The 14,205-nt window shown below is 39.0% G+C and overlaps 1 protein-coding gene across 1 annotated transcript; it reads left to right on the top strand.

Annotated features, from left to right (window-relative positions):
* The first annotated feature begins 3,573 nt into the window (after nt 1–3,573).
* LOC143399933 (olfactory receptor 7C2-like) lies at nt 3,574–11,162 on the top strand. Its single transcript, XM_077110229.1, has 4 exons — nt 3,574–4,467; nt 7,465–7,539; nt 10,837–10,989; nt 11,157–11,162. The coding sequence occupies exons 1-4, from the start codon at nt 3,574–3,576 to the stop codon at nt 11,160–11,162; spliced, it is 1,128 nt and encodes a 375-aa protein (XP_076966344.1).
* Nucleotides 11,163–14,205: the final 3,043 nt, after the last annotated feature.

Raw genomic sequence — 14,205 nt, 5'->3', positions numbered from 1 at the left:
TGGTCGGTAGAATGCATTTTGACACATCATACAGAATGGGAGTACAACTTCTAACTCTCCTGGTTGTACAGATAGAGAATTTCACAGCTGGTGTAATCAAATATACTCATAGGACAATTAAGGCCAACTCTTTCTACTCTCCCTCCTACTCAAGATCCATTCCCCACCCGTCACTCCCCTCCATCTAACCCCCAGATACATCTATTCTTCCCTAGCCCCACCGACTTACTGTGAATTAAAACTGCAACTTACAGTGTAAGAAATATTATAAGATCAAGCATTTCCTTACCTCTGTATTAATTTTCCTCATTCCAAATTCTAGACTTTTCAATTGATTTTTTATCTTTTTGAAGGTTTTATTAATGCATTGTAGTTTTACATAATATTGAAGTCATTTTACCTAATCACACATGCATGGAATTTACTGCTCCACATCACACCTGCTCCTTCCTCCTCTTGTCTCCTTTAATCCATTTCATTTGATGTCTGGCTTTTTCTAATTGTGGATGCTATAGAATTAGTTCTGGAATTTGTTTTTCAATTCTAGGATCTTTCTCCTTTTTAGTTCTCTAGCTCTGCTTTTACCTTCATTTATGCTCCTTGCTGCTTTAGTTGTGCCTAGTGGTATTTTTATTTCCAACAATTTTAAGTTTTAAAGTTGCTATTTCTTAAGGATGGATGACTTATGTATTCATTTGCAGTTTTTATATGATATACTAAGAAGCAAATCCAAAAGTAACAATGACATCACTACTCCAGGAGATCCCTGGTCATATGCTGGTGACTCTTGTAGAATTTATAAAATGGCTCTTTGCTGAGGTAATTTTTCCAACCCAGAAAAGAGGACAAAATATGCTCTCATATCAGCACCTGAAATGTTATTTCCTTTCCCCAACACAGAATTTGGCATGGTTACTATTTTTGAAAAAGGCCTTCTGAATTAATTCCAAGAAAATGGAATCTTATTTTTATTACACTTTTATAAATTAATGGTAAGAATGAAAACCTTTTTCAAACATTTAATACCCTTTTTACATTTCCTTTGATGAATCTATGACTCTTTCTACCTTTTTACAAGAAAGGCATGAATCTTAATTTATAACTGAGACTCTAGTATTGAAATACATTCACTTTGACTAACCAAATAGAATATTTTTGCAGTTTTCTAAATTTGAGCATTTTTTCCTTCAGACGTTTTCAATATAAAGTTCTAATTAGTAAAGGTGTTTTTGCTTGTACAAATAATTTTTAATTAATTAAGAATGTTCCTCTAATGTTAGATATTACTCATGCCCTTGTAGATGTTTATCATTACGTTGTGTTTTCATTATGTAGCTGCTTTGGTCTCTTGCTCCACATTGAAGGCTTGAAATTCATTTGGGAACATGGAGACTGCAGTCAACATTATATTTTTCAAATGTCTAATAAGTAATTACACTCTTACTGAAAATTTTGAACAGTTCCTCAAAGTATGCAGGGATAAGCAATGCACATTCACAGGATTAAGATGACATAGTTAATATCATACCATTTAATATGAGTTGAGCACCATATTATGTGACAAAACAAAGAATTCCATATCTTATACAAAACCTTAACAAGGATTTGGATTTTAAAACAATAAAATAAAACCAAATAAAAAAGAATAGGTGTTATCGGGGTGGGGTCGTGGCTCAGTGATAGAGTGCTCGCCTAACACACATGAAAATAAAATAAAGACATTGTGTTCACCTACAACTAAAAAAATAAATATTAAAAAAGATAGGTGCTATAAATTGATATTATTTATTCAAAGTACATTTTTACAAAAATTCTCATAAAATAAAAAGAAAGTACAAAAAAATTATAGGACACCTCATCAACTCAAAAAAAAACACTTTCTGATAATAATCACAATAGTGGATATGATATTGGGGATCATCATTTTTAACAACATTAAAGTTTAAATACACTCAATAGTATCAAACAAAAAATGGACATGATCAACATTTTTTTTGATGGTGGTGCTGGCAATTGAACACAGAGCCTTGTGAATGTGAGGCAAGCACTCTACCAACTGAGCTATATAACCAGCCCTTGGCCTATATTTTCTTTTAAAAATCAGAAATATACGCCTAAATTGATTGAAATACATGGAGGCAAGTTTTCGCTACTGATATGAGACTCTGAATGTTGTTATGATGTTATCTTTTTTCCAAATTATCTTAAAATTTTAAGGGAATCTCTGATAAAATTCCAATAGTATTTTACTTGCAATAGTGCTGATTCTAAAAATCTACAAGAATAAACTGAAACTAGAAATAGAATTCTGATAGAAATAATGCTAGGCGACTTTCTCTATTGGACTTTTAAGTACATCGTGCAGATGGACAATTTTTTACATTATGAATCTGGCAGCCTGATGAATGGTCAGTTTAAGTCAATTTATATGCATGTGACAGAGGAAATACCTGAAATTTTTAAAATGAGAGAAGTCATTTGCAGATTATCGTAAGAGAAGAAAGTATAAACTTAAAATTAACAATAACAATCTCACTCATAAAGATAACCAGAAAACCAAATGTGCAGAATGGGCAAGATTTGAAGAGCCATTTCACCATGATGGAATATTTTCATGTGATTTTTTTTAAATGTGTGTAAGACTCATGCCTAATTTAGAAACTTTAGAAGATTTCTATACTTAGAAATTCCAAGATTCTTCAATACGTTTTGTTAAAATGGAAATTAAAACGAAATAGAATTAAGAATAATAATAATACCAGAAGATGCTGATATTTCTAGCAAAAAGACCACACACGTCCACAGGATAGGACTTGAGGAAATCAGAGAGAAGAACCACAGTAACATAGAGAGCTTTTACATGGCAGAGCAATCTGCCTGGAACTAGAAGATGCTCATTCCCATGAGCATGAAGCAGAACGCAGCAGAGCACCTGGGGAACGAGGATTGGGTGGGGATGCAGGCAAGGTCTAGAGCCCAGGTTCCCAAGCAGGAGTGAGCCTCCAAATCCTGACAGGGCTTCTCAAGACACAGAGGGCAGCTTCACACCCACAGCAGGAGGTTCAGGTGGTCAGGTGAGGTGTGCATCAGAATGCACATTTCAGCAAGATTCCAGGTTATGCCCAGGGGGGCACTCCTGGAAATACCACTTGAGAAGCACTGACATAGAACCATGTCTTGATTTGTGTTTTTTTTTTTTTGGGGGGGGGTGTACAAATGGTATCTGAAACTTGCCAGCCAAGAAGCCAAATGATAAGATAAAATAAATAATTTATTGAGTTCACAAAATTTCAATAAAAGACATTGGGATATCCTGGGGAATCTCTATTTGAAATTCTTATTTGAGGGAGAGAGAACGGGGTGGGGTGGAGAGAGGGTACCAGGGATGGAATCCAGGGGCACTTAAGCACTGAGCTACATGCCCAGGCCCTCTTTTTATTTTTTATTTTAAGATAAGATCTCGCTAAGATACTGAGCCTGGCTTTCAACTTGCAGTCTTCCTGCCTCAGCCTCCCTAGCTGGAGGGAATTTGGAGTTCCTTCTCTTCCTCCTCGAAGCAAACACACCAGCACCATGGAAAGAGGAAACCAAACAGGAACTGGAAACTTCATCCTCCTGGGATTCACAGATGACCCCGACCTGCAGTACCTCCTCATTGGATTGCTTCTGTCTGGGTACCTGGTCACAGTCATAGGCAACCTGCTCATCATCCTGGCTGTCATCTCAGACTCCCACCTGCACACACCCATGTACTTCTTCCTCTCCAACCTGTCCCTGGCTGACATTGGCTTCACCTCCACCACCATCCCCAAGGCTCTCAGGAACATCCAGACTCACAGCAAAGGGATCACATTTGCAGGCTGTGTCTCACAGGTATATTTTTTCGTTTTGTTTGGATGCCAGGACAATTTGCTCCTGACAGTGATGGCCTATGACCGCTTTGTGGCCATCTGTCACCCCCTGCACTATATGGCCATTATGAGCCCACGGCTCTGTCTGCTCATGGCTCTGGGGTCCTGGATGGTCAGTGTCCTAGGCTCCCTCCCAGATACCTTGACAATATTGAGGCTGTCCTTTTGCACAAAAATAGAAGTCCCTCACTTCTTCTGTGATCTTCCTGAAATCCTGAAGCTCACCTGCTCTGACACACTCATCAATAACATTGTGGTGTTCTCTATGATCATCATCCTGGGTGTCTTCCCTCTCACTGGCATCCTCTTCTCCTACTCTCAGATTTTCTCCTCCATCCTGAGGATCTCATCAGTCAGAGGCAAGTACAAAGCCTTCTCCACCTGTGGGTCTCACCTCTTGGTGGTCTCCTTGTTCTATGGCACTAGCCTTGGGGTCTACCTCAGTTCTGTAGCCACACAGTCTTCTACGATTAATCTGATGGCCTCAGTGATGTACACTATGGTCACCCCCATGATGAATCCATTCATCTACAGTCTGAGGAACAGGGACATCAAGGTGGCCCTGGGAAGAGTCCTCACCAAGATGGTGCCTCTCAGTGAAAGAGTGGATGCACGTCTCTCCTGAATCATAATGTCCATCATACTGAAGACCCTGGTGCTCCAACACTCCATGCAAGACTCTGCCTACTTATGCTTGGTGTATTTTAGGGTACCTCATTAATCTATTTTAAGTGGATTAATCCAGCAATTAGGCTAAAGCTCCATGATCTAATCAGTTCACCTCTGAATGTTCTTGCCTTGTCTACACCTGAACTATGGGAACACCACATACCTAATCCACAGCACTGCCTTAGATTGTTAGTGAAAAATGAGCATATTTTCATGGCTTTGTCTTCATCCTTAGGTTTGTTCCTCCTTAGGGACTGTTTCTATTGCAACATTTTGGATCACCTATGCACTATCTTACCAGTCATTGTAATTTTGTTTGAATACAAATGGGATTTTTAATTTGTGATACCCAACACTGAGGTGTGGGTATTTGCATTTTTATTGATACAAAATACTGGCATTTGTTGATAGCACCATGTTATATCTCAATGCATGCATGCTACATGTAGTGATAAAATCAAAGTAATCAGTATTTCCATCTCCTGAAATATTTATTATTTATTTTCACTGGGACACTTCATGCTCTTCTAGTTTTCCAAAGATATATAATCAATTATTATGAACTATTGTCCTCTACTGTAGGGACAAGTGCATGGAGTACTGAAGACATGGCATATGCTAAGGGTGCCTGAGTGGCAGGCCACTCCCCTCATACTAGGCACGTGACCGGCAGACTGCTTACCCTGTAGGCACAGCCCTGGGTGTTTGGCCATGTATTCCAGTCCCTGCACTTGCTCCACAGCTTGTCCCTCCGTTGGTCACTGTAAGGACAGTTAGCAAGAAATTGCGTGGGTGGCTGCCTGTAATCTGCCTGGCTACTTCCTGAGAATATATACATGGTAACTGGGCAATAAAATTGACCTGCTTCCTGCTTGATCTCCAGAGGTCTTGAATAGCAACTCCACAGCCACACTCTCCCCTACCCTGTTCTGTGGACCTCCCTGCTAAACAAGAGAGAGCCCATGCACTCTACTTGCTGTAGAACTTTAGAAATCATTTCTCTTATAAAACTGGGCTTCACACCCTGTACCTAACCTCCTCCTCACCCTGCCTGATTTCCAGGGATCACTTTTGTACTCTCACCTTCTGAGACATCAACTTCATCCCGTTCTGCATATGAGCAAGAACTTGCAGCCTTTGCTCTGGTCCTTTGGATTGACATATATCCTCAGAATAGGGTGTGTAAATTGTGCAAATGCTGTCTTGAAATCTCATTTACAGGAACATTTCTGGGGTGGTGTGAATGAATTAACTCAATGTTTTCCCCTTTAAATCATTCCTACTGTGCTTCCCATCACACTGACTGTGGGATTTTTCTACTCACCCTCTGTACAGATTCCTTGAATTTGAGAACTGGCTCTTTCCCATCTTCACAGCCACAATGTCTCATCCTGTTGTTGGAAAGGAGTTTTTACTCAGTGAATATCTGTCAAATGGAGTGAAAATTAGCTCGGCAGATGGTTCAATGTAAAATAGAATCTGGAAGAGAAAATGCAAAGTTATAAATTGAATAAAAGATTTTGAGCTGGAAAAGAAATTCAGAGTTACTAATGCTGATATTAATAACAACAACCCTCAGCAGGTGCCAACACTATTTCCATGTTTTATAAACATCCCATCACTAGATTTCCCAATGTCTCTTTTATTTGATGTATTAATCTGTTGCATTGTTATAATAAAGTGCCAGAGACTGGGTACATTATAAAGAGGTCTTTCTCTCACAGTTTGGGGCTCTATCAAGTCCAGTTAGCACGACTCCTGCTATGGACAGGGAGCCTCTGACTTCATCCCATCCGGGTGCCAGGAGAACTTTCAACAGGGAGAGATCTCATGGAGAGACAGGAAGCCAGAGAGATACTCAGATGGGCCAGTATGACATCACCAGATGATACAAACTTACTAGATCACCATCCTATGTATGATTGGTGAGGGACCAAAGCATGGTTATGCAGGGCACAACTGTATTCTAATCTCATTTCCTGTCTTATTCAACATTTCCTCACCAAAAAGTCCTGTACAACTTAGAGCAGCAAAAGTATATTTCGGCTCTGAGTTTCAGAGGTTTGGTGCATGGTCAGCTGACTCCACAGCTCTGGGCCTGAGGTGACACCATGGCGGAGGGCATAGAGGAGAGAAGCAGCTCAGGCAAAGCAACCAGGATGCAGAGAGAGCTCCACTCTCCAGCAACAAAGCATAAATCTGAAGGCACCCCCTGGGGATATAGCTCCTCCAGGCACACCTACCAGCCCACAGTTTCACTCAGTTGATCCATTTTAAGTGAATTAATCCAACAATTAGGCCACAGCTCCATGATCTAATCACTTCACCTCTGAATGTTCTTGCCCTGTCAACACCTGAGCTCTGGGAACACCACATACCCAATCCACAGCACTGCCTGGATTGTTAGTGAAGATGAGCATTCATGGTTTTGTGTTTTTCTTCATTCCTGCTTCACTGAAGTACAGCCAGCATGGTGGCACATATTCAGGTGACAAGGTGATGCCTTGACAGGCACGTACAGTGTGTCATGATCTCCTTGCATTTATTCTTTCTGTATTTTTGCCTCAACTCCTTGAATCATATACCATAATATATATCCTAGTTCTAATTTACTTTAATCAGTTGATATACCTACATTGTCATGTTTTATGATACCTAATGTGTTCTAAATGCATTTCCTAGCTTTCCATTTATTTTTTCTTTCCTGATTTCTTGACCTACTCTGTTGAACATGCTAGAATTCTCCAGTTATGTTTTCAGTTCTACCCATTTTTTCTTCCATCTGGGTATATGTTCAGAGAATTCATCTGTATTCCCTTCTAAAGTCCACTACAACTTAAGATCTTTCCCACAATTTTCTTTGATGACTATTTTTGACATTTAGAGAGCAATTAACTCCATCTTAATCCAATCCATAAATAATTATCCAAGCACTATTTATTTCAAAATCTTCTTCATGGTACTCTTTTTTTTCCTGGTGGTATATAAAATATATTCACACCATCTGTGTTTTCATACATGTACTTGGGGTAATAATGTCCATCTCATTCCTCGAAAACAATGCTCTCATGGGACCTGATCTCATTCTGTAGTCATAATTCAGTCAATATGTCTTGACGCTATGCCAACGTGTACCTGGGTTTAATGATAGATAAGGCCATGATTGCTAAACTGGTGGCATATAATTCTTTACAATTTTTAATGTAAGGCCATTTATTAAAGAAAACAAACCACTACATAAAAATGAACACAAATACAAACACAACTTTTCACAACCAAAAATAATTTAGAAAAGATTGTTGTAAAAGATGTGTGTCAGATTTGCATCCCATTAACTATGATGAAGTTCATTCCTAATTCTCAATGAATCTTTTTAAACTATGATATTTAAAAATCTTTTCAGTGTATCTGTAAATTGTTTTTTCAAATGTTCATTCAACACTGACTTCTGAAATTGGATCATTTTAAAAGACAAAGCAATTTTCCATCTGTGAGTTTCATTCATTCACTCAGGGTTGAGATACATGAAGTGTGCTTTTCATGCATAAAAATGACAGTAAAGAACTGGGGGAGGGCTTCAAGGAGAATCTGATAATTCACACTGTGAGTTTTCTACACACTAATGAAAGATAATTTCCACTTCTAGAACCTCAAGACATACCTTTTAAGAACCAAAATAAACCCAAGACACCTTGCAGACACTTCCTGAATCCTAAACAAACTGACGACTCTTTTACATAGAATACTAGAGTAGTTACGGCAGCAAAAGATTCTGATGGCAATGAAAGTTGTAAATTGTGTTTCAGTCTCTTTTTCTGATTCACAAAGTGCAAAATTCAGGATCTCAATCTTTCAGTAGTGCTTCTCCTAGAAATAGTTCTTCATTTTGTTTGTCAAAGTCGTTTCTGAATTAGGTCTATCCTTGTAGACAGAGGTATAATGAAAGACATAGGTACTGCAGAGAAGGGCCTGCCTGAACCATGACACTGGATTGATTGTTCAGTCTGTTGGCACAGATTGCAGATCCAGGCACTGAGATGTTCAATAACAAAAAGCTCCATTTTCATAGTCCCTGACTGGATGCTGCATTAGATCAATTATGGACGCATGTCCTTCCACATCTGATTGTTCATAAACCTACCATTGTAGTGCTGCATTCCATGGGAAAGAAAGCTCATGCTTAGAAGAAAACGGTCAATGGAACTATCCCAAACAAGTGAAACCCCACACATCCCATCACTCATCTGGCACATTGGCTAGCTACCCTCTGCTTCCCAGTGTGTGATTGGCCCCAATACCAGGCAAACTTTGCAAGTTTCTTCAGCTCCTCTGTAAGGATTGTCACAACCAGGGGACCACTGCTTTGCACAGACATAAACTCTTGCAACCCCAGGGGCAGAGTTAGGATCAAAACTCAAAGAACAGCACATACATTCAGCCACATGGGCATCTGTGCCAGTGAGTCCACTGAAGACCTTTGGACTTAACTAGTGTGCTTCAGAATAGCAATGGTGAGAGTGAAATGAACCCCCTCATGACACTCTGGGTCTCTGTAACATGACTCCTATAGTGCCAACCAACAAGCCATTCACTGATTGTCCATAAAGATCTCTGGATCAGCCATTGAACCCTGGTCTACCTGATTCTACATTGATTTTGATGTCACTTATGTAACTTCTCATTTTATTAGATTTGTATTTTATTGTCCTGCATTTATGTTTCTATTCAAATTTAAACCAAGTCCACACCACCTGGGCAAGTAGAGCTTTCATTCAGATTTTCATAAAGAAAAGGACAAGTGTTCTCTATTTACTCCTCTTTTTTAAAATTATCTTTCCCAGTTATTCTTTGTGAGGGAAAAAGGAAAAACATGGCCAAGTTACCTTTTCAATATGTATGCTCAGCTTCTTAAGAGCAGAGTTGGCTTGGACTGGGGACAGACCCAGCCTGAAACATCAAGGTCAGGGTTACAATGTGTCCTCCCCTCCTATTGCGGATGGAGCCAATTCCAGCAAACTTCAGAGATTAAACTGAACCCCAATGGATGGTCCTACAGTCCAGGAGGTCAGAGTGCAAACTGGACTTATGGAAAAAAATGAAGGTTTCTGCAGGTCTGTGAGCCTTCAGAGGATCTGAGGACGAATCCCTTTCCTTATATTTTCCGACTTCTAGAGGCTGCCCACATGTCTAGGTGCCTGGGCTCTGCATCTACATTTGAATCCAGCAATGGCTGAGTGAAACCCCACACATCCCATCACTCAGGCACTGACTTTTCTGCCTTTCTTCTACATCCAAGTATTCAAGGACATGTTTTTATTTCCAAGGGATCCAAAATTTGATTTAATGAGCTCTTTCCTATAATACACTTTTATAGGCCTGATGACCTTGTGCCATTTGTGAGCACAGAAGGGCATCATTCCTGAGGGGGAAGCATGGGGAGTGAATCCAGGAATATGGTATGGATCAGGTGAGTCCTGACACCTGGGAGGTCTTCCCTTCCAACCCTGTTGGCTACTCCATCAAGACCAAAAGAAATGTTCTGGGTTCCACTGCTGTTTTCTGAAATCATATTAATTATCCTTGATTTAGGAGCATAAAAATCAGAGCTTTGTGAATTTTGAAGCTGGTCCTTCCTCTCTGGACTGGAATATTCAGGCCATGTATTCAGTTTGCTCTGACACTGGAAAGCCTAGACACCTGTGCAGACTCCTGCCTGTATGGTCAGCCCACCTCTCACCGCTCACCTCTGTAACTACACACCTGATGCTCTGTCTACACTGCACCTTCAATAGTGAGGATAAATGCCAGGACAACTTCAGTGGAACACATGTGGGGGGAGGGAGGTCCTGTCCACAGCCCCCAGTGAAGGTGCTCAGGACTCACATGGGCTCAGGACTCACATGGGCTTGGAAATGGTGTCTGCACTTGTCTGTGTAGAAAAAGAGACTCCATATCACTTACTGAGGAAAAGCTCATGCGGAAAGCCAAGGATCAGTAGAGATCAAGTTCAGGGAGAAAGCAACACCTTGAGCCAAGTGCCCCAGGGGAAGGAATATTTGGAAAAAAAAAAAAAACATGATGCAAACTGGCTACATGTACAATTGCTTTTCTGTTTGTTTGTTTTTCTCACAAATGGAAACTCAATTGCTCTGAGAATAGACAACAATGCAACAATTAATTTAATGAGCATTCATGAGAATTCAACCTCCCAGGCCCTGGAAATAGTAAATATTCCCTTTGATCCTCTCACCCACAGCTGAGCTCTGCCAGGAATGAGAGGCTTCACCTGGACCTTGAAGAGCACTCATGCCTGAGGCCACGTCCTGCATTTCAACAGGACAGAGCTGACACTTATCACCCAGAGAAGGAGGAGCAGGAGCTCACCCCAGGGCTGCTGATGTGGGAGCAGGTAGGAGGCAGCACAGGGCTCACAGGATGAGCCTTGGTGGCCCAATTGGGGACTCTGCAGTGAAGAGGGTCCTTCACTTAGACCCATCTGTTCAGTCAGCTCCTGTCTCTCTCGACTTCTCTTCCTCACCCTCTCCTCTCATCTTCCTTCTCTTTTCTGGATCCCAGATATGAGCATCTCTCACCTTCCTGATGGAACTGACCTTCTCTCAAGCGTTTCCTGCACATCTCCACCATTGTTCTGGAGCCACTAGAGGGGACTTTCTTCCCCTCCATCAGAGAAGCTTCTTTGGTTTTTATGTATAAAACTACTCTTTCATTCACTCAAAGTACCTCCTTTTTTTAATCTTGTGTAGTTAACACAAGTCCAGCCATACATCTTGCTGACATCACATTATTGAAGGTTTTTTTTTCTGGTCTCAGTTTGCATATTTATAAAATAAGGATCACAAAGTGTTCACTTCATAGGAATCATATTGGGGTGAAGTTAAAGTAAATCAGGCATGAGAAAATGTTAATACTCTCTAACAGGTAGCGAGGGTCTACTCCTATTTATCATTATCATTGCATTATTATAACACTTTTTGTACTTATATAAAAACAGCAATGGTGACATAATGAATCAAGGTATATAAATCATAAACCAAGTGCTGAACACAGGCAGGTCCTCAAGTAATTATACAAAATAAAACTCATCTGTTGTATGTTTGTAAGGTTCTGATCCCCATTCTAGGAGCTGTAAATTTCATTAATATTTGGAATGTTGGAGATCTATTTTCTAATAAATTTGCTGCATGTACAAATGCAAATTTTTCCTCCTTCTATCACCTGATTTTCAAATAAGTTACATGAATAGAAAAGTTACACAGAATACTGAAACTTCTCTGTTACAGCTAAAATTGGAAATTCACAACTAGAGAGGGAGAAGCAATATTTGCAAAAGATCTCAACGTGCCATTTTCCTCGATGCCACCTGGAGTGGCCTCTTGACATATTGGGTTTGTGTGAACAGGCTTAGTAAAATCACACCCAGTTACAATAGGTCTGAAGCCACCAATCTGTCATCTGCAGTCACTCCATCCTCCATAAACCACACCTTGCCTCTTCCCTGTTTCTTACTGATGCATTTTGGTTATACATAGGTGGGAACTGTTGGTTCATATTCATACATGCACACAATATAACAATAGAATTTGGCCAAGATCATTCCCCAGTAGACACTTTTCATTTTCCATATTCAGGTCTCTGGTGATTTTTTCTCCTTCTATTGCATTGGTTTGCACTTCCAGGCTGCTGACAAATGATTAGTGATGAGAAACTTAGTTTTCTTCTTCACTTAAAGGAGAATTCTGCTTCTGCTAAAAGAGAATTCTGCTTCGGCTCTAACCTCATGGTCCGGCCAGAGTGTTTTTGGTGGTAAGTTTTGTAATTTATTGTCTTCTTTCCTTTTGGTTTTTGATTTGTTTTTCTCCATCAACTTTGAACAATTCCCAGAAATAAGTTCTACTCTAGGACAGCAACATTTTTTTTTCATTCATTTTATTTGCTTTTTCTTTCTTCAAATTAGTTATACATGAGAGTAGAATGCATTTTGACACATCATACAGAATTGGAGTACAACTGCTGACTCTCCTGGTTGTACAGATAGAGAATCACACAGCTGGTGTAATCAAATATACTCATAGGACAATTATGGCCAACTCATTCTACTCTCCTTCCTACCTCCAGATCCCTTCCCCTCCCATCGCTCCCCTCCATCTAACCCCCAGATACATCTATTCTTCCCTAGCCCCACCCACTTACTGTGAATTAAAAACTGCAACTTAGAGTTATAAGAAATATTATCTTGTAAGATCAAGCATTTCCTTACCTCTGTATTAATTTTCCTCATTCCAAATTCTAGATATTTCAATTGACTTTTTGTCTTTTTGAATGGGTTTATTAGAGCATTGTATTTTTACATAATAATGGGGTCATTTTACATAATCACACAGGCATGGTAATTTATCTTCTCCACATCACACCTGCTCCTTCCTCCTCTTGTCTCCTTTAATCCATTTCATTTGATGTCTGACTTTTTCTAGTTGTGGATGCTATAAAATTAGTTCTGGAATTTGTTTTTTATTCTAGGATCTTTCTCCTTTTCACTTCTCTAGCTCTGCTTTTACCTTCATTTAATGCTCCTTGCTGCTTTAGTTTTGCCTAGTGGTATTTTTATTTCCAACAATTTTAAGTTTTAAAGTTGCTATTTCTTAAGGATGGATGACTTATGTATTCATTTGCAGTTTTTATATGACATACCAAGAAGCAAATCCAAGAAGTAACAATGATGTCAATATTCCAGGAGATCCCTGGTCATATGCTGATGACTCTTGTAGAATTTACAAAAGGGCTATTTGCTGATTTAATTTTTTCAGCCCACAAAAGTGGACCAAATACGCTCTCATATTGGTAACTGAAATGTTACTTCCTTTCCCCATGACAGAATTTGGCATGGTTACTATTTTTGAAAAAGGCCTTCTCAATTAATTCCATGAAAATCGAATCCTATTTTTATTACACTTTTATAAGTTAATGGTAAGAATGAAAATCTTCTCAAACATTTAATACCCTTTTTACATTTACTTTAATGAATCTATGACTCTTTCTATCTTTTTACAAGCAATGCATGAATCTTAATTTATGAGATTCTAGTATTGAAATACATTAACTTTGACTAACCAAATAGATTATTTTTGCAGTTTTCTACATTGAGCATTTTTTCCTTCAGATGTTTTCAATATAAAGTCCTAATTAGTGAAGTTTTTTATACTTGTACAAATAATTTTAATTAAGAATGTTCCTCTACTTTTAGATATTATTCATGCCCATGTAGATGTTATTTTATTATGACATTGTGTTTTCATACATAGCTACTTTGGTCTCTTACTCTACATTGAAGGCTTGAAATTCATTAGGGAACATGGAGACTCCAGTCAACAATATATTTTTCAAATGGCTGATAATAATTACACTCTTATGAAAATTTAAACAGTTCCTCAAAAGTATCAGGGATAAGCAATGCACACTAACAGGATTAAAACTACATAGTTAATATCATACCATTTAATATTAGTTGAGCATCATATTATGTGACAAAACCAAAAAATTCCACATCTTACACAAAATCTTAACAAGTATCTGGAATTTCAAAGCAATAAAATAAAACCAAATAAAA

This window comes from Callospermophilus lateralis, chromosome 1 (genome assembly GCF_048772815.1).
Source record: "Callospermophilus lateralis isolate mCalLat2 chromosome 1, mCalLat2.hap1, whole genome shotgun sequence".
Taxonomy (NCBI): Eukaryota; Metazoa; Chordata; class Mammalia; order Rodentia; family Sciuridae; genus Callospermophilus; species Callospermophilus lateralis.
This window is presented reverse-complemented; position numbering and strand designations above follow the sequence as displayed.

Excerpts from the sequence above, each read along its gene's own strand:
- LOC143399933 (XM_077110229.1), top strand. The coding sequence starts at position 3,574 with ATGGAAAGAGGAAACCAAACAGGAACTGGAAACTTCATCCTCCTGGGA. Across the intron at positions 4,468-7,464 it reads TGAGGAACAGGGACATCAAG|AGAGCAATTAACTCCATCTT; the intron begins GTGGCCCTGGGA and ends TTTGACATTTAG. Across the intron at positions 7,540-10,836 it reads ATTTCAAAATCTTCTTCATG|CTGAGCTCTGCCAGGAATGA; the intron begins GTACTCTTTTTT and ends TCTCACCCACAG.